Here is a 26,912-nt window from a genome sequence, read left to right as displayed (position 1 = left end):
CCGCCGTGCAGGGAGTCCTGTAAGGGTAAACCACCAATAGGGGGAGCCTCCTGATGTGCATCGACTCGAACTCCCCCATGGTTCCCAATGGGGTCGTGGCATGGCCCTAGCCCCTCCGTGGACTTCGGACAAGATCCACACCCCCAGACTCCTTTATCGGAATACCCTTCAACATGGAGGGGCAGGTGATGGCCACACTTCCCCTCCCCCAACAGAGTCATACCAATGCCTAACTGCCAAACCTTACAAAGTTGTGATGATTGCTATGTGGTAGGTGAAAACCAAATGGCCAGTGCCAATTTGCCAGATGGAAAAAATTCCTACCAGGCCCCTCAACGGCAACCAACCGCAGTCCATAGCAAGGCCAAAACTGAAAAACCTGGAAAAGGGGAGGGAGGGAGATCCAAGGATGTGAGCCAGAGGAAGCTCCCTGGCTCGCACCGGTGATGAAATGCAGCCGGCCACACACCCTGGCCAGCCGGATTGGCAGCCAGGCAATGATGTGGCTGGGTCCCCCTGATGACGTGGGATGTTCTTCACGTCCCGACGCCAGCAGGCAGCCATACGGTCAGACTGCAACCCCGCCCTGCTTGGAAGTGGAGCGGATTTGTACAACACCACATCAAGCAATTGTTATGTAACACTTCCCAGTGCATTTTCCTATTGCTTTTCTTACCACAAAAAGTCCAGTTTTTTAAAAATAGCAGGTGGTTGTGCAAGAGTGCCAAATCCACTTCAGTAGCGCAATCTGAATTTGCTTGTATGAGATTGAATCTCACCTGTGACATAGCAGCAGTCTGCAAGTGGCATAGGTTTGCAAGTTGCTGTAGGTGGACAGGTGTGGATGAAAGGAGATGGATATGCCCTTTATACAACATCTGATTCAGGGACCTATATGCCACCCCCTTGCAGCTATAATATCTGTGTTGGAGGGCAGTTTGTAGCAGGTCAGTGGAGGGGGTGGTCAGAGTTGATTTTTGCTCCTTGCCCTGCAACCCCAATCAAAATTCCACTGGTTGCTTTTGAGATAAATATGTTGGGCATTCTGTTCAGTACACTTGTGTACTGGGGCACTCTCATTCTTCCTGTTTAATTTTATGAATATAAATAGGCTTATCAACAAGCCTTTTAAGTTGAGATATTTCACTGTCTGCATCTGTATTGAAATTGTTCTAACAATGTTTTATTGCTTGTTTGCTGCCCTGAGCTCCTTTGTGAGGAAGGGTAAGATATACATGTAATAAATATATAAAAAATAGTAGTAGTTGTACTAGTAACAGATTGTGGGTAGCAGATGTGGGTGCTAATATCGTATAAAAAATTAAATGGCACTTAAAGTGGATATAGTAAATGAACAAAAAAAATGATCTCAGACTCCATTCATTTGATGTAGACTTGCTCTCCACCCTTTCCTATTACCTTCTGGTTTTTATTCTTATGTTATTTGCTGTCAAACTATTCTTATCAGTCTGTGGTTATTTTACAGGAAATAGTTGTACATCAAACAGAAAAGAAAACCATGCTTAATAATACAGCTACTCTGCCTCCATATTAACTGCTTGTGTGCTTAATATTATGTATTGTTAAGTTTTTATTAAAGCTCACTCTTGAACAGTGGATCCACTTTCCTAAGAAAGCTGACTTGATGCATATTTGTTATTGAATGGTTATTGACTATGGTTGTTGTTTTTTCTAATAATGGGTTGCCTTTTGTAGCAGAGAAACTTGCAGGTACAGATCCTGCTGCTCTGCAGCATGGTTATAGCTGGCTCAAAGATATACTGCTACTTCTGAGCCCAACAAGATCAGGTGGTCTGAGACACAAATAACATCCCACCTGGTTTTATAAAATGGTCTTGCTCCTCAGTTTGACCAGCCTGCTGTTGAGTATAGGTAAAGTCTTCCTAGAAGCCCTACAGGGACCACTTATGAGGCCTGACTGAAGGGACTTGGAAAAAGTTTGCAGTGTGGCATGGAGATCAGGTTAGCAATGTGGGAAATGTCAGAAATTCTATTGGCATAGCCAAGTCCCTTGCAGGAGCCCAAGCAGTTTTGCAAACTTTGTGGTGTGCATACTAACTCTAAATGTTGCATTTGTTTATTTTGTATGCAAGTCCTCCTGACCTTCTGTTTGTGGTTTCTTAAAAGGAAATAAATAGTTGTGTTTCAAACCAGAAATTTAAACTTAGTAACCTGGATATAAAGTTCCTTTTGCTTTTAAGTGCCTGACTACAAGTGTGCTGTAGAGCAGGCTGTGCCCCCACATGGTTGCTTGGGTTTGGGGAGGAACAGGTGGTAGAAACTACAGCTGCCTCATTGCTGACTGCAGTAGGGAACTTAAAGGTTGTCCACCGATCTCTGGATTGTGACTTAGTAAGCCTAATAAGAAATGAGACCCTTGGTTCTCCTCTCTCCTCACTGCATTGGCAGAGTTAGGGGGAAATAGGACAGTATGTTCTGTCCTATTAAACAGCAGGTTCCTGACTCAAAATTCTAATTTTGGTTTTGAGTCGAGAGCTGTATAATGGAGAGATTTCCAATCACACTCTGTGATTGCAGAACACATAATAACCAGTTTGAATGTACCCTGCCCCCCAGCTGCTTATATTTACAGTTGCTTTTTTAAAAAGCTGCTTTTGATTCTGGATGTAATAACACAAGTCCTGCACTTTTTGCAAGACTGGCACTTATTTAAAAGAGGCTCAGATTGCCATGAATGTGTGAGAAGCCATGAAAGTCACACTAGAACTGGTTGTCTAGAGTTCAAATCCCTACTCAGCCATGAAGCTCACTGGGTGACCTTGGAGACAGGCACAGTGTCGTAGCCTAAACCACCTCACAGGTTTTTTGTGAGGCAAAGATGGCAAACCATGTGTGCTGCTTGAGCTCCTTGGAGGAAAGACAGGATATATAACTTAAAGTGAAACAAACAAGTATATGAGTCTGTATCACATCATCACTGATCTGCTGCTACAAATGTTGGCTCATTGCTCACCATTCCCCATGTTGGGGAACAAACAGCCTGCAGTTGTTTCCCTAGGATGGGGGGAGGTTGTAACTTCAGGGCACTTCCTTTTGCAGGTGCAACAGGAGGGAGAAGAAGAGGTAGAATGGGAGGAAGCAGCTCCCTAGACTACCCACCACTGCTGTGCCACCACCACTAAAGTACCTCCTGGGATAGAAAGCACCCTGCAGTTTCAACTTCTTCCCTAGTTCTCCCAACAGGAGGAGTGGGGAGGAGCAGAGGAAAGCAAAGAAGCAGCCAGAGAGTGCCTGCTGTATTTCACAGCATTGTATTCACTGGTATCCTGTAGATGCACAAACTTTTTTTTTTTTAAAAAAAGAGCTAAATGTATTCACAACACATTTAAATTTCTCTTGAATATAAGTCTGTCTTGGGTTTAAAAACATTTGAGAATGTCATTTGTGGCACATTTTATGTTTGCATTTTGATCACTCAGCATCACTGTACACAACTAGGCTAAAAGCCTTGTCTGTACCAGAAAAACTTGGGAATTGCTTTGCCTTTGACATCACCTTTTCTTATTTTTAAAGTACTATGAGATTTGAGAACTGTAGCTCTGTTTAGAAGTCTCCTCCAAGCTGATTCTTATTAGTAGTAAAAGAACAAAAGGGGTTTTCTTTTTCATTCTCCATGGGTGTTTTCCTGCCTTGATGCTTTCTAATGTGCCTGGAGAACTTAAAAGAAAAACCTGTCCAATCCTAATTCAAAGCTTAGACTCTTTGTTCTAACACAAAGGACAGAGTTTGTCCCCAGCTCTTGGACCTCATTTTTAAAAAAAAATCCAGTGCTTCCTTTTAGGCTGCCAAGCAAAACCTCACCTATTATCATCAGTAACTTTACTTGTTAGGTAGTTGTTGATAATATAAAGCCTCCTGAAAATAGCAGAATTCCCCTGCATCTGTCTCCAGGCCATGGCAATTGAAGGAGCTTTTTAGGTGACAGGCAGTATGCTATTTTGACACCTTTAGTTCCTGGAAGCTGGCAACAATGTGAATAAACCAAATAGGAAATCTTATTTCATGTCAGAGAGCTACAAACGTAGCCCAGGTGATTGACTTTGCCCTTGGAAATGCCTCTCTGGCCAGTCTGTTCCAAAATGCTTGAAGAGTAAGGCAAGGAGAAGAGCACTCTTCCCTTCCCTGGTTTCTCCCCAGCCCCCTAACAGACAGCTAACTTCAGACATCTGTCTTCAGCTAGAAAAAGCACCTTGATGATTAATTGTTGAATAACATACTGTGTGCAGTTGGAACAGGGTGTCCATACAGATATTCTACAAAGCAAACAATTGTTCCCAATTTGAGGCAAGCTAATTTTATTTGAGCAGTACATTTGAAGAAGGGGAGGTATCTGCCTAAAACTCTGTGTGTGACCAAGCAGAATTGCCTAAAGGCATCATCTTCACCGTGGCATAAGATGCATTGTTTCCCTGCATTTCATAGTTGGCGTTTTCCTTTTATGATATATTTAGATTGGTCTCAATGCTTGCATTATGGGGCAAAGGGTAGAAGATGTTAAGTAAATCCACAAGCCTCATAATCCCTCAACAACTCCCACTGTGTTGGATAATTTGTGTTCCCCGTAACTTTGTAAATTGAGCAGTGTGGGTGGTTGGGGTCAGCCTCTTCTGGCCCCCTTCCATTTAAGCTCTGATTTATCCAAATGTTTTAAGTATTTGCCATATTAAACCATAAATGCAATTGAGTAGTGGTAAGCACAAAGTGATCACGTTCTTCGAACAACAACCACCCTATATTTTCTTACAGCCTTATTTTTACCAGGTTCTACAGTACACAGATAGGGGTTTTTCCATGCTATTTCTGAGAGCACCTTTATAAATTAAGTTTGTTTAAAAGGCAAGTACTATTGTTATGGGTGTTTGCAGGAGTTCCCTAAGGAGGCGTGGATGGGATGATCACCCATCCACTCACCCACCCACCCACCCACACCAAACAACAGAGAAAAGCTCTACAAGTTCTGGCCACTGTGTGATTACAAGGTTTGGGCACCAGATCTACTGAAGTGGGTAAACATGGTCTCTGAGTAACTTGTTTCCAGGCCAGTTGTCTCCATAGATTCTCACTGGGTGAAACTGCTGTTCATATATTAGGAGATCTGGCATCCAGATGACAAACTTTCTACCTGCAACAGAAACCTCAGTTCTTTCCCTGCCTCCCTTCATTTCCTCCTGCTGTTAATTTTCCACAGCTTAAAGCTTCAATTTAGGGCCCCATCCATACTTTAGTTGGATTTGAAATCCCGTGATTTCAAGTCACAGGTTGGAGAGGATTTTTGTGTGTGTCCCTCCTCTTTCCCTGAGAAAACCCTCTGTTTACTGCTGAATCAGAGCAAACGTCAGTCCACAGAAAACCTGATCGATGTTTGTTCCAGTTCAGCAGTAAACAGCAGGTTTTTCTAGGAAAAGTGATGGTGGTGGGGGGAAATCCCCTCTCAGATCCATGATTTATTTCCCCTCCCCCTTGGAGTGATCAGGGTTTGATGGTGCTGTCCTGCTAGTTAAAGAAAAGTGCCCCTTACGTTCTGCTCTTCAAAATGTGTAAAGGCATAAGAGATTCATGTGCTGAGTACATGTAGGTGTGGTTAATAAATTATATATGATGTATAATTTATTAATAAAGCATAGACATAATTTATTGTAAATAAAAGATGGCCACACCATTTATCATTTAGATCAGGCTTCTTCAACCTCGGCCCTCCAGATGTTTTAGGCCTACAACTCCCATGATCCCTAGCTAGCAGGACTAGTGGTCAGGGATGATGGGAATTGTAGTCTCAAAATATCTGGAGGGCCGAGGTTGAGGAAGCCTTGTTTAGATAGCAATATCTGAATATCCTGCAATTTTATAAACATGGAATACTTCTTGTTATATGTGAATTATTTGGAGTGTGTTAGATTGTGAATATATAAAAGGTTAAACATTTTCATTCCAAATTAATTAGCATACAGTAGCTGTTACTTTTTTCATACTCATCACTAATATATTTTATAAGTTTGGTCTTAACTCTCACACACTTGTTCTAATCTAACTCTCTTTTTCTTCATTATATATGTAATATACAGTGATTCATCTGATGCAAAAGCTATGAGAGAATGTGTTTGTGATCTGTAAAATATTTCTTGTCTTCTTCCACCCTTACCAAAGAACTTTTCATGGCATTCTATGACTTGTGCTGTTTGTATGAATAAGTGTGCCTTGCTTTGTGTGGCTGAATTTCTTTCTGATACCAGGACTCTCATTTTTATCCAGTTCTTATGAATATGAGTTACAAAAATCTCAGGGTAAGAAATAATCAATAAAAATCACTCTATTTTTTACGGTTGTGTTACATATTTAGGGCTATCATGCATATTATACCTATGCCGTGTGTCAATTGTGTGGTTCTTTCTAACAAATCAATTGAGTCCCAGCCACCTTTTATCCATAATGTGGTATGTCTGTGAACCAGTAGCAGGAAACACAGACCCCAGACAGCTAATGGAAGGAGGGGTTTTAACGGCTGTTTATCCAGATTTTTAGGGGGTGGTGAATTGTGCCTTGACGATCAGTCTAGACTGGGTGTGCATAGCAGGGAAAGCACAGCTACCAAATAAATTTATTATTATAATAAATAAAAAAACCTAATGAGTTGACATGGGTTAGGGCAGAGGGAAAATCATGCTATGCATCACTGATGTGGCAGACAATATCCAGGACTACTAAGCCATGTTTTGTCAAGCAAAATATGCCAATGAGAGGCAATATTACATTTTAGCAAGTTGAAAATGTGGTATTTGTCTTTGCAGAGATGGATGAAATATCTGACTGTTTCTCTCTCTCTCTCTCTCTCTCTCTCTCTCTCTCTCTCTCTCTCTCACACACACACACACACACACACACCCCCCCTCTAACAGCAGAGATGCTAAAGGATGTTTGTCCGCAAGACTCAGTTCAAAGCTGCAACCAAATTATATTCTGGCCAATTTTATTTATGTATGATCAAGTTGATAGAAGTGGGTTTCAGTAAGAGGGGCAAAGTCCTGTTTGGCTGTGTAGCTCACTGTAGTTACTTTGAAAAAGACATATATATTTTTAACCAACTTCACAGAACAGCAGGAAGAATAAAAGGTGGTTATTAGACCACATTGTTGAACCACATCACAGTCAGCCCCAGCCTGTATTGCCAATGGTTCAAGTTGATGGGAGTTTTCATCCAACATCATCTGGAGGGCCACAGGTTCCCAATTCCTATTATAACTGGTCCTCAGCCTTTAGGTTAGATGAAAAAGAAAAACCATGTGCCTCATACATGCACAAATATAGGCCAAGCAGAAAGAGCATCAGTGGAAGTTAGCAGGCCAGCAAACCTCATGCAGTATGTGTGTTCAGTCAGGGCACGGTGACAGCTAATTTTCTCAGTGCTTCCTGCTGTGAAGAACAGCTCAAGGACTCTCTTGAGCTTCTATTCTCGAGGGTTTGGCTTCAGACAGTCTCAGAACCTCATTATCCCTCAGTTTTATTTAAATACCATTATTGAATAATTGATATCCAGTAAGTGTAGAAAGCATCTCTTCCAGTATTCAGTGTCCCACAGAAAAGGGAGGGGGGGGAGGAAGCATCCCTTCCTTTCATTTAGAAAACAAAACAAAAAACATCTTAGAACATCTTTCCAGAATGTGAGTTGTTACTTATAAACATCAGGGAAAAACCCAACTGTTAATGTTAATTGACACAGCTCTGGGACATTATGTAAAGTGACTTTAAGGCATAAGACCCCATGGACACAGTGGATTGCAGAGATCTGCAGCCTTATACAAAAGTCATTGCAGGGATTTAAGATACACTGTTTGTAATAATAAAGTGTGCTTGATGAATTTTTCCAGAATTAGAAGTCATTTCCAGCTTAAATGCAACATACAGGTTATGGGACTTTTAAGAAGAGGGTTATTGTTTGGTTTGGGCTAAGAAATTATCAGTCAGAACCAACAAGATTTCCCCCTTCTGGCCATGAAATACTAGGTTACGTGCTGTGGCTGCTTAATGTTTAAAACAGAGTGCAGAGATAGTTAGCAACCATATTTAACCAAGTTCTATGAAAGATTAAGGGACAACAAGATATTACAGCACTGGCCTGGCTTGCACATGACACCAAGCCACAGTTTAACAAACCACAAATCAAGACTGAATTGGCCACAGATGCCAGGGGTGATTTCAGGGGTGTTTAAAGGAACTATTTTAATCAGGTTTAATGGCAAACATGAAAATAAAATGCAGGAGAAAGTGGTTGGCAGTTTTGGAACAGGACATATTTGTGTGTGTACAAAACACTTACAAAGGCACAGCTGCATGTATTTGATCCTTTATGGAACATAAGAATGATTAATTTGTTTGTAAAATCTGTGAGAGAGGGGCTTAAGAAATGTGTGCATGCGTCAAAGATTTTTCTTCAGTTTGTCTACTTTTTCTGGTGTGGTCGGTACAATTTAATACTGTATGTGTCAAGTAAAAGTTTTTTTGTTTTGTTTTTTGTTTTAAACCAAGACCAAAAAAGAAACTCTTGTTTCTTTAGCTTCCATCATCTGGCAGATGAGTTCTAGGCTGAAGCAAAACAAATGTTTGTCTTAATTATCCTCTGCAAGATCTAAAAATAGTAGATGAAGAATTGCTGTGGAAGGCTTGGAAGAAAATGTTGACACTGAAGAGTTTAGTGTCTATTTAAAGTAGTTTGTCTCCGCTAGTATCACACCTACTTATTAACATCTTGTTTCTTCATTTTAAACCAAAGCAAAATATACTTCTAACATGCAGAAGCAACACTAAGCTGTCCATCAAGTCTATACAAAGTAGGAGTTGGGAGTACAACCTGTCCTATCAAGTCTTTACTGCTCATTACAAAAATATCCTCCCACTTATTTTCTGTCAACTCCTTTTGCTGATACGGCTCATCCAAAAGTATATTTTAAACTTTTATCTAGGTTGGTGAGAAGGGGAGGTCACAGACTCAGAGGTTAATTTAGTTGAACTGGCCTGATGCCTAGCCATAGGGTACACCTTTATAACACTAAGCAGAACAGGTTTCATGCCAATGTGAAATCAAAGTACAGTGGTACCTCGAGTTACATACGCTTCAGGTTACAGATGCTTCAGGTTACAGACTCCGCTAACCCAGAAATAGTACCTTGGGTTAAGAACTTTGCTTCAGGATGAGAACAGAAATCATGCAGCAGCGGCACAGCGGCGGCAGGAGGCCCCATTAGCTAAAGTGGTGCTTCAGGTTAAGAACAGTTTCAGGTTAAGAACGGACCTCTGGAACGAATTAAGTACTTAACCCAAGGTACCACTGTAGCTGCCATCATTCTGTTACATTTTCTATCAGGCTAGGAAGGTACAAGGTTAACCCTGAAGACATAGCGTGAGCACCACTCTCAGTTAGCATAGAGATCATAGGAAATCTCATCATTTCCACAGTAAGCATTATAACTACTTCGTTGCTTGACAACACAAATAGGTTTGACCATTGCATTGTGCTGTTTTACAAGTCAGGGATGCTGGGTCAGGTTGCTAAGACCGAGTGAATGCCTGGATTACTGTAAAGGTAGTGAATCATCCTTCTGAGAGCATGCTTTGAGTGGATGGAGTCATGGGTGGAACAGAGTTATTTCATATGTGCTCTTCATTCTAAAAGTTGAAAAAATTGTCAATTTCAAGCTGAAATGTCACTTTGTGACAAAATGGCACCGGTCTCATGGAGAAAAAACAAATAGGAGTGTGCTCTGAGTCAAGAGGCGTAGCTAGGACACTGGCTGCCACACTGTGGCATGTAGGAGTGACACGGTGGCTCGGGCGCCTGCAGGCTCGCAGTAAGGGGCTTGCGCCTGCCAGCCACCTCTCCCTCAGCTGCCCTTTAGATGCGGGGGAGGCAGCGCCAAGGCTCTGCGCAGCGCACCCTGCCCCGGCTTGCCCCACCCAATGGTAGGCTTGCCCCGCCCCCATGGGCAGCTCACTTGAGCACAGGGCGTGTGTGCACTGCCCTGGGCACCTGGGCGGCTAGCTATGCCACTGCTCTGAGTGATTCCCAACTGCTGTGAAAATAGAATGATCATGTAAATTACAGCAAAATAGTATGAGGGCCTAATGTAGCTCCATCCTGTGCTGTGGTGATACAATTTAAAATGCTAGTGGTGTGCAGGGATGGGCGGCTGAATGCTGAATAATCCCCTTGCAACTGCTTTTCTCCAGTTGGACTTGCTTTCAGTACTGGAGCCCACTCTTGAGAGGAGCGTGCGTGAGTTTAGCACATCTTGCCGGGTCTCCCACTTTTTGTATTCCAAATTGTACCTCCATCCCTTGCTTTGCACTTCCTTGGTGCAAAGGATGGAGGAATCTCTCAGTTTCACATTTTTCCGATCTTCAGATCTCCAAATTTCTGCATTCGTTTGTGATTTTCTTTTCTTTCAAAAAGTCCTCATGAAATGTGAACAGAACTGAATTTCCCCCTCTATCCCAGCTTGCAGCAGATCTGCTTATGGAGACACTGATCTATGGCCATTGCATGTCATTTCGATTGTTGTCATATAGCTCTATCTCATTGCTCCCTCTTCTCTAAGCGAACTGGTTAAAAAGAATCAGTTTAACAACTGGTGTTGTGATTACCATTCTATGCTGGGGTGCTGTGCTGTGTTCTTTCTTAGTTTTTTCCAGAAATCTAGAAATCCAAGTAATCTGTCTCATTAAAGAATACTAACATCTCGTTTCTGCTGACATGAGCAAAGCCTTGCTGGGAGGCGGGCAGGGTTTTTTTGATGAGTTTTATGGGTATCTGATGCATAGCATTTCTTTGAAGCCTCAATAACCTGAAGATACTGGTGCTGAACACAACTGATTTTGAGAGCCAATCGGCCATGTCAGAAAATGAAAGGCTGATTAAAATCAGATGTTGCCTTTAAACTGAGCTCCCTTACATAAGCAAATTGTTGACAAATGACATAATGCTACTATAGAAATACTAACTCCTGTGCTTCATACTCTCTCACCCTCTCTCTCTCTCATTCATTTTAAAAACTTAATCATGAGTGCCTTGTAAAGTGACAGCAAAATTCCACCCCTAAAAAAAATGCAGTACAGCATGAACAACTATTTACTGTTCAGAATAATTTTTTTTGCTAGCTAAGAAAAAAGTATAACTGGTATCACAAAATACACAATGTTGTTAGATTGGGCTAAATCAGAGGTACCCAAAGTTATGTACTATCTAAAGCATACAGTGTGTTTTGCATAAGGAATAGTTTGTCTCTGTGAACTTCTGCACATATTATCTTATACAAATTCTGCCCCTTCCTGAAATCCCTTAATTGGTGGCTTCCCACTGGCAGACCCAGGCTTGAGATTTGTCTACCCCAAACAAGTCATTAGGAATAAATGAAGGAGAAATCTCATGGTTATTCTAGAGTGAGATAAGCCATGAGTGCAGGTTCACACATAATGCTAAACTAGACAATGGTTTTAGCTAGCACAGTGGCCATGATTTTTGCTCTGGGATTTTACATATCTGCTCCCTTACTCTAAGTAATATGAGAACTCAGTTTGTGATGAAGGCATTTCAATTCTTGGGGGGGGGGGGTCGTAGTTTTTGAGGCTTAAAAAGTTATATTTGTTTTCAAATTTCCTCCCCAGTCAATCCATTGGAAGAAGGAGATCATCTGCATAAAAAGGAAAAGCCGTATTTCTTTCAACCTGACCAATGATCATCAGTTGTGTAGAAAAAAGCAGAAAAAGTTTTCACTGACTATGGAGTTTGGTGGGCAAGGCTGAGAGGGACCATGCTAATGACTGCCTGAAAGTGCCAGCTGCGGACGGAAGAGGTGGATGCAAAGAGGCACATTGAGCACTTGGAATGTTTTCTGTCAGGTAGCATCAAGGAGGGAGAGGCCACCCCAGCCTCAAGACGTGCAGCGTGAGACGTAAGGACCATCTCAGGTAAGGCCTTCCGTGTTTCATCTGCAGCATTCACTTGTTTCATTTCCTGTGAATGCTTATGTGGATTTAGTGCTTTTGACAGAAAGGAAGACTCAAAAGGCTGAGACTTCTGCTATTCCTGGACTTTTTCAGTGCAGGTGGAATCTCATGATGAAAGAGACCCAAGTTTTTGCTGCTCTACAGTTTTTCACCCAATTTGCATGCCTTTTTCTGCTGGGGAGGTCTACCCCAGGAGGTTTGAAACCAGTTCTGAAACACCTCCATGTTCTGTGATCAGCTGTCATCCTTCACAATCCTGGCAGCATTTGTACCACACAGAGTTGGCCGCCATTTCATAATGTTCTGCTTAACCTATTCCATGGATCAGGTTAGGTGGAAGAACTTACTCCTGATGTTAACTATCTGTTCTTTCCAACCACATAACCAAATTTATTGTGCGTACGGGAGTGTACCTGTCATGAGCCCTACGGAGACCTCTTGGCATGACTAATCAGAAAGAGAGGAGAAATAGGATAAGAGGGGCAAGCTTGTTGTTTGGGAGAGGCCCAAGTAGTCTTATCAGAAGACACCCCCACCCCAGTGGTGCCAGATATTCCAACAGAAGATGGAGGTGCATCCACTACCCTCCCTCATGAACCGATGGCAGTCTTGTATTTTAGTATCTGGTTACCATTAAATTCCTGTAAGGTGCACAGGGGATTTCATAAATGCAGAATAGGTGCTAAAATATATCTTCAGTACCACCCACCCCTTCAGGGACATTTTTCTTGCCCTAGGTATCCCAAGACTAGAAGTAACCCATGCAAAATGAAAAATAGCCAAAAGAAATGGGCTTAGGACTAAATTTTAGTTGAGAGAGGTGTTCAGCACTCTCCATTCTTCTTTATTTTTAATTGCCCTTCAATCCTGACCTCTGCTTTATGGGAATTTGGTGTGGCCTGTATTCTAACACCGTGGTTGTGCTGTCGTCTCATGCAGTTAGACTGGTATAAGTGAACGACAGGATAAATTAACTCTGGTTTTTATCTTGAACAATTCTGGACTGGTAGCTTTCTGTCTCTATTTAAAAAGCATTATCAACATGTTTGATTAGGAGAGTGTCTAGGATTGCAGTTGCATTCCCCTTGTCATCACAAGTATGAGTCACAGTTTCAAGTCAACCCTTTCCTGTTGTTTTATTGCTTTTGTAGTTGCTTTGTTTATCTTATATTTTTGCTATGTTTATTTTATACTGTTGTAAGTGGACTTGAGTTGGCATATTATTATATATAATGGAATATAATTTTCATTGTAAATCAATAATACTATATGTATATTCCTATCTGTAGAAAATTTGATAAATGTGATTGAAAACCTGGAAAGATTTTGAAGGTGCTGTTTCTTGCAATAATTACCTTTAGTTGCCTGTCTTTTTCTTGCTGGTGGTGATTCCCCCCTCCAAAAAGCTTGAGTTGTGCAATATGAACTCAGTATATATTTTATTGGGATTTTGCAGCTTAAGCCTGTTATTTAGCTTTAGGATAGGGTTTATGGCTTTTAGTTGTAAGTGAAGCCTTTTTCTATTAACACATTTGCCGCTGCCCCTGCTATGACTGCTGCATATAATGTCATGGTTCACCTTTTCCTTTTCTTACAGCCTTTGACATGAAGAAAGATATAGATGCCTTAATAGCAGAGGAAAGGGCAGAAATCATTGCAAAGTATGAGAAGGTAAGAACCTTGCTTTCCTCCCACTTAATATGCTACCAACCAAAGATTTATTTTGGCTTAACTGTCTACAGAACACAGGAACTTGTAGTAAGTCAACCAGATTCAGAAAATAGCAATATAGGATATTCAATTTTCCCTTGATCAATGCCATCCATCTTCAAATCATCCTTATTATTTGGTTTTTCATACATTTTGGAGGGATGAACTGACCATGGGGTCCTAGCAAGTGAGGGATTAATTGGCCCCAGTATATTGACTATATTCTACGCAGCTTGTTTTCGCTGTGTGCCCTCTGGTTCTGCAGCCAGACATGTATTTCCCCAACACTCTGCAGAAAGCAGAAACTTCAGTAAAGGGTTCAGGGTCTCAAAACACAATGATAAGGAAAGCTATAAGTGCTACATTTTCATTTCCCATCCTTGGTCCTTCTTGTCCATAATGTATAATCTTTTAAATGGTCCCCTCCAGTTTCATGCTGAGCCACAGGCAAAGAAGAGCAGTGATACTGTAGTCATTGTAGAAGTGAGGTACTTGCAACCCAAAACAATGTGTTTGTGCCCAGTGCATATCATAGGCAAGACAGCTGCCATTGTACAAATATTAGTTCATACCCACCCATCACTTTGCTGACCTGCTTTACGCTTATAGCTTATAAAAGACACAAAATCAACCCATGGTTAGTCTCGGATAAGTAAAAATGACATAAGAACAGATGGCATCATAAATTTTCTCCATTTCTTCTCAAAATGATATCATCTGTTAGTCACCATAGTGTAAACTATTGTGCAACCTTCTTTACAGGGAAGGCAGGAAGGAGCTCAGATTGATCCATGGGAAGATGCTGACTTCACTCTCTACAAAGTCACTGACAGATTTGGGTTTTTGCAGTGAGTTCCCCTTTTCTTGCCCTCTTCATTTTGCTGAAACTAGTGCTGAAGGCCGCAGTTGCATCCCTTTCACTGTCATGGTTGTGTTCTCCACCACTGTACCTCAGCCAAGTGCCTTTACTAGTATTTTTGTCCACTTGTGCAAGTCAGAAGCAGAGAGGAAATTACTTTCTGTTGCTTATGAAAACTCCTGCCATGATAAGGTACAGCTAAGCTATGAGACAGCTTGGTCCTTGGAAATCAATATTTGTGTTTCCTTTATATGGGCAGATTATATACTTAGGATGTAAACAGTTTCTGAAAAGCATGGAAATGTAGCAGTGTTTCAGCTTTCTAGAGCTGCCCTTTTGAGGGATTCAGGTGTTCAGAGTGGGTATCATTTTAACCCCTCTTTTTTGCCACCTCTATTATGGTGGTTTATGCAAATTTATAGCTTTTTGTTTTATGTATTGTATCCATCTGTGAACAAGAGCCCAAGGGAGATCTCCCTTCTGACACTGTTTCCACATTTTCTGGGGCCAGGCATCAGGCATCATTGATCAAATGTGAAATAAAGAAATGGTCAAGTTAATAAGAACCTCCTTAGCCAAGGAGTAGACCAGTAAGCTGCTATGGGCAGTCTCCACCTAATGCATCCCATCAGTGCAAGAATTTTCACCTACACAGTGGAACTTCCTCCCTTCTTCACTCATACACACCCTGTAGCCTCTCCAAATCTGCTGTGGAGGGTTGGAGGAGCCCCTATAACAGATTTTTGGGCAGTAAAGGGAGAGAAGAGCGGTGAAATGTTCCATTGCAAAAGCAGAAATCCTTGCACTGGTGGAATGAGTCACTTAGTGCTACTTTATATACAATCCTATGTCTGTCCGTCCCCCATCATTTGAAGCTTACCGTCAGACCTCCTTTCTGTACAGGATCACTTTGCTTGTACACTTCTTGCATTATGCATTGGTTCATTTAGAATTTTTCATCTTTCAGTGAGCATGAGCTACCAACCCGCAGTGCTCTGGAGGAGAAGGTAGGAACTGGGAGCTTTTCTTTCTCTGGAGTAATTGGGGGGGGGGTGGCAGCTGCTGCTGCTGTGTTTGTTTTTCAGTAGCAAGTGATGAAAGACACTGCAATTATTAACATAAGAATCTTAGCTCTCTGGATAAATAATAATAGCTCTTCATCCCAACATAAACACGCTTGCTTGGAAGCAAGTCCTGCTGATTTCAGTTAGACTTCCAGATGACTGTGTTTAGGCCTTAGTCAGCTATGAAGATAATGGAACTTCATCACAAGGAAGGTTTGATTATATTTCCTCTGTAGATTCTAAAATGCAGCACCAAAGCTTCACATGCAAAACTGGGAGGCTGCTTAGCAGCTTAGCTTGACCTGAGGAAGAATGGTCAGCTGCCGAATTCTTGTAAATTTTGCTGGCAATAATTAGAAGGATGGTTGGGCATTATGGATAAATTAGAGATGAGAAAGTGTGGCACTGTAGTCATTAGATCTGCAAACCTAGTTGAGGGAGTCTAAGCACCTCACTCTGTGATATTCCTGTCTTTTTTAGGGTCAAGTCCATCATCCATAAAATCATTCAGTATCTTGCTTGTGGGTCATATGTGCTGTTGCAGTTGAATGAAAGAGCATTTGCCATGCTCAGAGTAGGTTTATGCAAACCTAGCTGTACAGCATTGTGTTAAGCCATATCATACATTGTACAGTTTGGATGAGATTCAAGATAATAATACTGAAGGAATAGCACAGGAGTGCCTAACCTCAAACTCTCTAGATCCTGTTGGACTCCAGCTCCCATCCTTTTCAGCCAACATGGCCAATAGTCAAGGATGATGGAAGTTGTAGTCCAGTAATATCTGGAGAACTAATGGTTTTCTACCCCTAAAGTAGCATATGAGCTAAAATTTTATTTGGAACCTTCTACTTTCTAGCATAAGGAATGAATGCAGTTGGGGAAATTCCTTCTTGTCTGTTTAAAGCTAAAATATTTAAAGCTAATGTCTTACATGCACCACATGACTATATTCTGATGGCTTGGATATCTAGCTCTCCCTCCTTTCTTGCTCACACAAATTGGAAATAAACCCTCTAAACTACACTTTCAAAATTCTGTTCCAGCAAAAACTTCAGGAAATTGAACGAGTGGACAAATGGCTGAAGATGTTAAGAAAATGGGGAAAATACAGAAACAGTGAAAAGGTGCGGAATTGTAACACATTTTAGTAGCATTACAGTGGTACCTCGGGTTACATACACTTCAGGTTACATATGCTTCAGGTTACAGACTCCGCTAACCCAGAAATAGTACCTCGGGTTAAGAACTTTGCTTCAGGATGAGAACAGAAATTGTGCAGTGGCAGCGCAGCGGCAGCAGGAGGCCCCATTAGCTAAAGTGGTGCTTCAGGTTAAGAACAGTTTCAGGATAAGAACAGACCTCCAGAACAAATTAAGTACTTAACCCGAGGTACCACTGTATTCTAGCCTTTATTTTAAGAAAATGGAAGTCTGAAGAGTGTATTGTGTCCTTTCTTTTCACAATTGTGGTGCTGAAAACTGAGTAGGCCATTGAAGGCTTTGTTTCTGTCCTCTGGCCACTTTCAGCTATGTGAATGAGAAATGTGTGTAAATTTTTCAAGAAGATTGTTTGGGCCTCTGATTACAGCAGTACTTTATCCCAGTTGCTGAGTCTGACTGTTCAGTAACATTCTGTGGTGAATAATGCTCTGTCATACTCAGACTAAGGCATAAGAATAAGCAAAAGGAGACTCCCCAATTGAATTGGAATTTATTAGCAAATTTGGCATTGTGGAATTAGGACTCTGCACATTCTGGGAATGGCTAGCTCACTACAGAAAGAAGCATACTAGACCCAACAGAGCAATTACAGAATGGTGGAGTGTTCATTTTGTGTCATTCACCCTACATATGAAATCTCAAATGCTTAGTGCTACAACCGTCCCATTGTAATTAGTGTTCGGTTGCATTTTAATAATGGTCTTTTCTGTGTTTTTAGCTTGTTCTATTTTATCTATGTAAGTCTCCTTGACTAGGGAAAAAACAGGATAGAAATATTATAATAATTGTAAAAATGGATCATTTAGTCAACTGTGCCTAAGGCTTAAAAAAGTCCACCAGCCTTAAAGCATCTTATCATGCTGGAAAAGGAGCCCAAATATCAGTGCTCCTAGTCAGAGTTGTTCAACAACGTGTACATTGCACTAGTTTTGCTTGAATTGCAGGTTTCAGAGAAAAGGATGGGGGAGAGAGGCCTGGATTATGATCAGTGGCATTTGGCAAGCAGTTATTTGCAGAGTTGGTTGTACTGTAATTTTAGGAGTGTATGGGCCCTAATCCAAATGAAGGAAAGTTAAAATGCTTCCTTCTTGTAAGCACCTTCTTCTAAGAAGTAGGTGAGCAGCTCTGGAATACCATGTAAAATTATTCAGCTCCCAGAGGTTGGTTTGTTTCAATTTGTCTTCCAAATGGTCTCAAAGCATTTATCAACAATAAGATAGCAATAAAAATACGGAATAAAAAAACATATAAAAACATAATAAAATATCCAGAGCAAATCCTTTCAGTTGCCTTTGGAAATCCTTCCTTATTTAAAAACGTTAGGAGTCAGAGAAAAACATGAAGGGAAAGAGGGAATTGCTTTCTCAGGGTGGATTATTGTTTCCTAAAACAGTTTGTTTCAAAGTGAAATGGCTGCCCTTCTGTGATTAGTGATTCTCAGGGCACTGAGGCATTTTACAACTTTGATTTTAAGTGGATGAGAACTTCAGATAGATAAACTAGAGGCAGTTTGTTCATTATAATTTTATCTTGTTGGGCACTTGCTCCCTGCAATGCTCTGAAATGAAATATTGGCAGAGAAGTAGTGCTGAAAGCTATTTACTCTACATGCTGTTGGGTTTGCACTAATTAAAAATCGAACTTTTAGAACCATAGCAAAAATCTGCTCCGTTCTCTGTAGATTTCTTAATTGTACAAGAAAATGCAGTTACCACTGATCTCTGAAGCAATGTGGAAAGGAATTTAACTAGCCTGGGATGGCCTGGAATCCTGGGTATCATATAATTTTTTGTACTGCCATTGTACCCTGATTTAATAATCTACTGGTATTTATTGTGGCTTAATCTTTCCTCTGCTCATAGAATATCCCCCCCATACCTTTCATTTTCTTTTTCTCATTAAATCAGTACATTCCAGTCCAGTTAGGAATACTGTAGTATTCAGATATCACACTGTATAAACATGGATTTTTTGTGAGCGGGGAATATGGTACCCTAAAAATCTCTCTGTTTGAAAAATGTATAGCTTTTATGGATACACAAATAAGCATGTTAATATCTGAACAAGTTCTGGTGAAACCATAGAAGCTGGGTGGTGTGGAATGGGGAGAATAGGATTTCTACTGAGCAGTTGGTAAAGGCTTCAGTGCCTTGCCTAGTTCCTCTTTTTCCTGTTCAGAAGTAAAAATAATTATGTAAAAAGAGGTAATTGTATGATTCTATACATGTCTCAAAGTGCTTCTGTTCCTGATACAGAATTTGTGTTACATTGCTGCTACATTTTGTGTGTGTGTGTGCACACGCACGCACACACACACATTTGTGTATTCAGGTGCCTTATTAAAACAATCATGATTCAACAAAGAATGAAACTTAATGCACTGGTGCTAGTCATAACATCACCCATTTATTTCTGTGACTGTACTGCAGAGTCTTACCCACTGCTGGTCTATAATGAAAGAGCCAATGCTGGGGTTTTTTGTTTTTTGTTTAAAGGTCTGGCCTTCTCTAGAATGCCTTATTCGTCTTATTATTCCCTAGAGAACTTGAGGGGAGTGAAATGGAGAGGAGGAATAAGTAAAAAAAAAGTTTTGCTGAATTGACAGTCACTTGTTTCAAGATTCTTGGAGCTTCTTGAGCAAAAATTAAATAGACCAGTGCCATTATATATATGTACACACACACACACACACACACACACACACACACACACACACACTAGTTGAAGTCAGCACGACGAGTGCAGTGGGACTTCCTCCCCTCTGCTTCCCCCAAGGGATATCTCACTGGGACATTTTGTTTCAGAATGACTAGATAATCTGTATAAGCACTGGCAACCTGCTACAAGTTTTGTTACATTTAAAACACCCACCCCCACCCCCACACCCCTCAGCAGTTTGTTCTAATTTACTTTACTTTTCTTTTAAAACTGTGTAGATGTTCCGCAGAGTTTATAAAGGGATTCCCCTCCAGGTGCGAGGCCAAGTCTGGTCACTCCTGCTGGATATTGAAAACATTAAGATGGAGAATGAAGGAAAGTATGAAGTAAGTCATATTTGGTTTCATACAACACAGAAGTTCATGGCATGGTGGGACACTAACCAGCCACCCGCTCAACTGCTTTTCCCCCCCTTTCAGTTCAGTAAGTTTTTCAGCTTTTTTCTTCTTCATATTTTAGCACTTTAACTTACTTTAATTCAAAAGTGAAGGTAGGCATTTGACTGTCAGAAATATGGTGTGCACAATGTTCAATGCTTCCCTTCTCTGTTTTAAAAAAGATAGAGAGTAAGTGAGCTCTCCCGTGCATAATTGTACAATAGGAGAATGCATACCCTCCAATAAATGAATGAATGAATGAATGAGAGAAAAAAATGTTTTTAAAAAATGCTTATCAAATGCTAAATTGTCCTAATTAGTTATGTGACCAAAGTTATCCAGTTGATGACCATGATACTTCTGCAATCATATTCCACACAGCAATGAATCACTCCCAGGAAGAAGAATATCATTTTCCCAAACACAAGACTTTGCGAACCCTAATGCTGAAAACCTGTCATATCCCCAATACAAAAGCACAGTCTTGAGGAACACGCAGACTGTATGCGATAAATGAAAAATATGGGTGTAAAAACCTAAGATTGTAAAAGATATCTGTACTTCTGTGAAACATAGTATATTTGACTGCTAAAACACTATTCAATACATATTCCTGGGTCCAGAGATATCTTGCAGGAACAGAAATTTCCTTGTGCAAGGCAGCCCCACCAAATTATCTTAGTTTTCCTCTATCTTCGTGTAGGCTCTTGAATCACATTGTGTGCCATTCCAGGGGCTCATTAACTCTCTGGAACAGCTTGAGGGCAGGCAAGGGATAGTAGGAGAGGAACCAGGAAAGCTCTACTGCATGAGCAGAGTTTTGTTTTGTTTATCTCAGGATTCTATCCATTGATTTCTAGGCTGCTCTTCCTTTTAATAAAAACAGCATAATCTGCATCAGTGACCAATATATTGGGAACTGTGTGCTGCATAATATGGAACTTGTGAAGAGAGACAGAATAATCAGACTAAACACCAACCTTCATTTTATATGTTACTTTTACTTACCGGTATATATCATTTTTTTCCTGGAGATTTCTCCCATATGTTATTTATGATTTTTAGCCTTTTTTATATACAAAAAATAAATTAAGTACCGTAAGTATCATTTAAACAAAAATGTATATAACAGTATTTGCTTTAGCAATATCTCCCTACCTCAGTTTAATCCCAATTTTAGGGATTTTTTCCTTGGTAGCAAGCACCTGATCAACAATGATTTGTCACTGACACCCCTGGAAGAATTCCATTTCTAAAAGCAGGCTTGTCACAGATGCAAGAGATTTATTGTCTTCTGAAAACTTTTGAGCTGTCCTGTTTTCTCCAAGGTTCTTTCCACAGCCAGTCTTGTGTCTCATAATATAAAAGCCACAAAGGTGCTTCTTTTGAAAGCAGAGGCACCATTTATACAGCCAGTTCTGTACTGCAAATGAGAGTGGTGTTTATTAAGAAAAGCAAAAGCATTTTGAAGGGGGGATTCAAACGGCCCTGTCATTTCCCAAATTATATGCATATGTCACAGTTAGTATGGGCCAAAACTTCAGAGAGAACATGTGATTGCCACATGCTCTCTGAAGCCAGAGTGGAGTTAACAACAGGGTCCACAAATAATTCTCTGTAGACCCCTCATCCTCTTTTCCTGGAGTCCTCAGAAATGTTTGATGTACAATGTTTAATAATTCAGACAGTTTTTTTCCTCAGAACATAGGAAGGAGGAGGGTGCTTCATCTGTGAGAATCTGTCAGTTTCTTATTTTGTTGAGCCATTGAGTCCCATAAACAATGTTTTGTAAGCCTATCAGTGGAACTTGGAAGTTTGGACATAAGACTCCAGTTGGTTACAAAAGAGCGTAACAAAATCAGTTCTTTCAAAACATCCAGATAGTTGCAGAGTATAAAGTAATCACATGCTACCTATGAACACATGACTGGCATGTCATCGATCCCAACATTTCCCAGTAACTACTTCCACTAACTAAAACAGCTGTACTTCCGAGGCATGGTTATCAAGAGAATTATCTCAACTATTGCCTTTGCATCCTGTTCAGGGGATGTTCCCACCTAGCCATGTCACACAGCAAGTGATTAGAATAAACAAAAGTCACAAGCAGTTTAACTAAGCTCCTGAAGGGTCTGCAATAAACAAGAGACTCACTGTATAATAGGCTTTTCATGAACATAAATCCAGGAAATCGGCTCTTCATAATCCTCCTCATCCTTCGTGCCACCTGAGGCCAGAAATTAGCTCTTCGTGATCTCAAAGAAAGTCGGAGCCAGATTTTCATAAGGGAATGTGAAAGGATTGATTTCCAATAAAATCTATGGGCCTTTGTCGTCCAAACTATTTTAAGCATCTTGCTACTAGAAACAAAGATTCATGCTTGCTTTGGCTACAGCTTCATATCCAAATCCAGCACGCCTTCATCTATGCAAAATACATTCTGTATGCCCCTCTAGATTGGAGTTTATGTGTCTGACCAAAGTGTTTGCACACATTCTTCCTTCTCTGTCAGCAATCCATTTTGCCAACTCAGGACTATTTCCTTCAGTTTGATTTTTCACAAAGGGCATCTGTGTATTGCTTCCATCAATGAAAGTGTAATGCATTATCCATGTGCTTCTTTGAGGGCAGACACAGAAGGTTATGTTGAAAAGCAGGAGTGTCTGGCATGCAAGTAGACTGGCTCATATAGAATATGATGAACTTCCCAGCATGTTCCCTTGAGTAAAAATAATAACATAAGCGACCTGCAGTTTGAAAAAGACTCTGGGAAGATTGGGAAGATTTATGGGGTGGGACTTTTGTGGGATATGGCAAAAAGTTACATCAAGACAGCCTAAGAGATAACTGTAAAGTATTTCAGAATGTTTGTCTGCGTTTGAATATTGTCATAGCTTGATAGCCCCAGATAACTGAACAACAGAAAAGTCTCTTTTGAGTTATTTGGTTAGTTAGTTGTTACTACACTTATATCCCACATTTCCTCCAAAGAGGTCAAGGTTCTCCCCTTTCCCATTTTATCCTCACAAACACCTTGTGAGGTTGGTTTGGTTGAGCGATAGTGACGGGCCCAAAATCACCCAGTTAACTTTATAGTTGAGTGGAGATTTTAACCCTGGTCCTAGTCAAACTCTCTAATCCGGCATTCAGGGTTCTGATCTGGCTCTCAGAGCATTTTTTTCTAACTCTCCCAAGACCCCACAAGATATTATTGGTGCCATTAGAGAAAAAAGCGGGGAAATAAAGTAGACACACTAGAGCCCCAGCACCCTAGTAAGGATGCAAATTGCTTCCTCCCTGGCCAAACATTTGCTGAGAGCCAAGGGGATGATTAACGCCCCCCCTTCAACTGATCTGCACAGATTGGCTGTGTGCTATTTATGGGTTCACTCTCATGTATGTGAGAGTGTGGGCTGGCTACACCTACAACTGGTATGGAGCCCCCAGAGGGTTACCCAAGGGTGAATATGGTCCTCTGGCCAAAAAAGTTAGCCATACCAGCTCTAACAGTTAGTTAAACCACATACATAAGTAGATTTTCCTTACCAGTAACACCTCTTATTTGACTGCTGTATTATTCCAAATTATGTGCATCAACTTCAGTTAGTATTTTCTGTTGTCTATGTTGTTAAGCCATCCAAAAGCAGAGATTCCGATACCTCTAGATACTTCAAAATATTTTCTGAATGCTTTAACCCATCTTCCTTCATGCAGAAAATGAAAGAACAAGCCAAGAGTTTCTCATCAGAAATCAAGCAGATAGACCTTGATGTCAATCGCACCTTTCGAAACCACATCATGTTCCGGGATCGCTATGGAGTAAAGTGAGTTTCTCATGGATCTTCCCTCCTATTTTAAATATATATTATCTGTGATCCTTTGTCCAGCTGCTTCATGTGCTTAATGAAAGCTTCTAGTTCCTGGAAAATGTCAAGGAAGAGTGTAAAACATAATGAACAGAGATCATGTAAGTCTCCAGGGAGATGATTATGTAAGAGTAATTAAGAAAAAATAGAGTACATTTTGATTCCAAGAAAATTTAAGCAAAGGAAAGAAATGGTAGCAAATAAATATTGCCCCATGAAGGACTACTGAAGAACCAGACATCACCCCATTGCTTTCAGAGGGAGGGGGGCACACCTTTTCTCATTCCAAATCTATTCTCCAGTCCTCCCTCTTCCTAAACATGCTTAGGATGTTAAGTTCCAACCTTCAGTGGATAAGGTGGAAGGCAAGAACTGGCAGACTACAGAATCATCTTGATGTTGTTTAGAGATAATGTTTGAGATAATGAGTCTCCCTCTTGCTAGTGCACCCTTGAGAATACTGCAACCTGTTTGTGTGCTCACTGGATTCCACAACCCATTTATTTATTAATTAAATTTCTCTACTGCCCTTCATCCGAAGATCACAGGGCACTTCACAGTATAAAAGCACAAGAATACACACCATAGTAACAAACAAAAACAATACCCTCCCCCCAGTTTAAAGGGCCATATATTGTTTAATTAGCCAAAGTCCTGGGAGAAGAGGAATGATTTTGCCTGGTGAAGTTGCCAGGCAAGCTTCCTTTGGGAGAGCATTCTCCATATGGGGAGACACACTGCACACGTTACCATTGTGCAGTGTGCCAGTTCTACTGCTTAGTTTCTCATACGATTACAATATCCTTCTTCTGAAGCACTACAAATAATGAGCACCTTAGCTGGTAAAAAAATAAAAATAAAATACCAAAAAAGGGCAGATCCCACTCTTTGTTGTTTTTACTCATCCTTTTTTTTCTTTTTTCTTTAATAGGCAACAAGCCTTGTTTCATGTCCTGTCAGCCTACTCAGTTTACAACACGGTAAGCTGTTAAGAGATTCAGCAGGAAACTGAAAAGTGTTATATGGCAATAATGTTTTGTTTAGCTTAGAATAAGAATTTAGTTTCTGTGCTGGCAAAACATACTGCTCTTGTACAAGAAATGAATGTACAGAAAATAGTGAGTGGCATGGAAAAATGATGGGAAAGTGCAATGAAAATTGTGGGATAACAGCAGGGTCAGATGATGTCACATAACCTCCACACAAACAAATCAGGATGAATGCTCAACAGTGGCAATGTATAACCTCCACACAAATTTGGCAGAAGCAAATGGGGAGGAATGCAAAATGAGGTTATCTTGAAGAGCCTAGGGTCATTAAATACAGAAAAAGTACTTGATTCAATGTATATCGTTTTCTTGGATGGTATATTTATAAAATTGCATTCATATCTTTTAGCTCCAGGTGCTGCTAGAAACATTCATGACGCTGGAAGCAAAAACCAAAACAATTAATGGGGGTGGGGGGTTGTTCATGAAACTGGAAATTCTACAGATTTCAACCATGCTGTGATAGCTCTGTTTTTGATACAAAGAAAGACACATATTTGGGCCTTGCTATCATCATATTTTCTGAGTAGCTTTTCTGTGACTCTGACCTACTATTTGAATGGAAGATATTGGTCAATTCTCTTTGTGACTTCTTTTACTGCATTCAATGGCTGCTTCACAGCTGAAGACTCCAATTTGTGACAGTCAGTTAAGTCACTTCCAGCCACAGGGCAGAGAAGAGAGAATATGCTTAAATTAGCTACAGAATTTACTGTTTCCATGAGCATGGGGAGACTCATCCCCACCCCCTTTAACAGAAGATGCTTATCCTATTCTTTGAATTGGCTATCCAGCAAGAATTTAAAGTGGCATGTGTGCAGTGTTTCTGTTTCATGCAGTGCTGCCTATAATGGTTGTGATATCTGAATTCACTTATTGCAAAAGTAAGGAATTACTTTTATTATTCTGCAAATGCCAAGGCAGATAAAAGTCCATCATTATTATGCCTATATTGCAGGAAGCAGGACTGTAATAGGGAAAGAGTGAATTACACCAGCCAAGTGTTACATGCATTTTGCTGGGTAGAGGTATAGTGCATGGCAGCCTTGAAGCTTAGTTCATTGTGGCATATTGGGGATTTTATTGGAGGGGGCAGAGGGGTGCTGTGAAGCTGACTTGAACACCAGTGCAATTGATTAAGGGCTGGAGTGAGTAAAGTGAGCCAGGGAAAGAACGGAGAATTCCAGTGGTAAATGGGGATGTTTTTGGATGCCTGGTCTACACATAGGCAGATGGCAGGTCTACCCACTGAGAAACAATGAGAGGGGTAGATCTAACATGCAAGCTTCTCAGAGACCAGGTCTACTCAGTCCTCTGCTGCCCAGTCACCAGATCTGCCAGAAGGGCCTGCTGCCCCAGAAAAATTCCTGCAGACTCCCATGTCCAAGGTTCACCAGCCACCCCCTTGCCTGAATAGTTTGGATAAAACTTGTGTCCCATTCAATGTACTTATGGGAAAGTTGCCTTTTGTTTTTGTGTGTAATCTCTACTCTCCTGTAAAGCCGATCTTGTGTAATGTGTGTCTGCATCTTTGGATCTTTCAGGAAGTGAGCTACTGCCAAGGAATGAGTCAGATTGCAGCTATCCTGCTGATGTACTTAAACGAAGAGGATGCCTTTTGGGCACTGGCACAGCTACTTACCAATCAGAGGCACGCAATGCATGGTAAGGTTCAGCTGAAAACGCTCTTACTCTTTCCTGCCACCTTTGCAATACTTTGTTTATTTCCTTTATCATACATATTGTAAAAAGCTAAAGATAAAGGAACCCTGACAGTTAAGTCTAGTGGTGAACGACTCTGGGGTTGTCTCGCTTTACTGGCCGAGGGAGCCAACGTTTGTACCATCCTTCAATCATATTCCCAGGGCACTTTACAATAGGTTCTGATTTGCTGGACTTGGGAATTAGGCTGTCACCACTTTCTTTTTTCCTCACACCTCTCTCATTACCAATATATGCAACGAGGGTAGGGCTTTGTACTTTGATGAATATTTTGTAACTTTGAAATAT

At 40.7% G+C, this 26,912-nt stretch overlaps 1 protein-coding gene across 2 annotated transcripts in view; it reads left to right on the top strand.

The window, feature by feature from the left end:
* Window positions 1–26,912, top strand: part of LOC308572332 (uncharacterized protein) — an 87,819-nt gene that overhangs the window by 51,954 nt on the left and 8,953 nt on the right. For both annotated transcript variants that reach the window (XM_081168291.1, XM_081168290.1), the window contains exons 2-10: window positions 11,695–11,997; window positions 13,634–13,707; window positions 14,509–14,594; window positions 15,573–15,612; window positions 16,716–16,796; window positions 19,829–19,936; window positions 23,702–23,811; window positions 24,785–24,833; window positions 26,447–26,567. In XM_081168291.1, coding sequence (XP_081024417.1) covers window positions 13,642–13,707; window positions 14,509–14,594; window positions 15,573–15,612; window positions 16,716–16,796; window positions 19,829–19,936; window positions 23,702–23,811; window positions 24,785–24,833; window positions 26,447–26,567 — 661 coding nt within the window. In that variant the 5' untranslated portion in view covers window positions 11,695–11,997; window positions 13,634–13,641. The remainder of the gene's footprint in view (window positions 1–11,694; window positions 11,998–13,633; window positions 13,708–14,508; window positions 14,595–15,572; window positions 15,613–16,715; window positions 16,797–19,828; window positions 19,937–23,701; window positions 23,812–24,784; window positions 24,834–26,446; window positions 26,568–26,912) is intronic.

Source organism: Podarcis bocagei (assembly GCF_964188305.1).
Source record: "Podarcis bocagei genome assembly, chromosome: 1".
NCBI classification, from domain to species: Eukaryota; Metazoa; Chordata; class Lepidosauria; order Squamata; family Lacertidae; genus Podarcis; species Podarcis bocagei.
The sequence above is the reverse complement of the archived record's forward strand: the minus strand, read 5'-3'. Positions and strand labels throughout refer to the sequence as shown.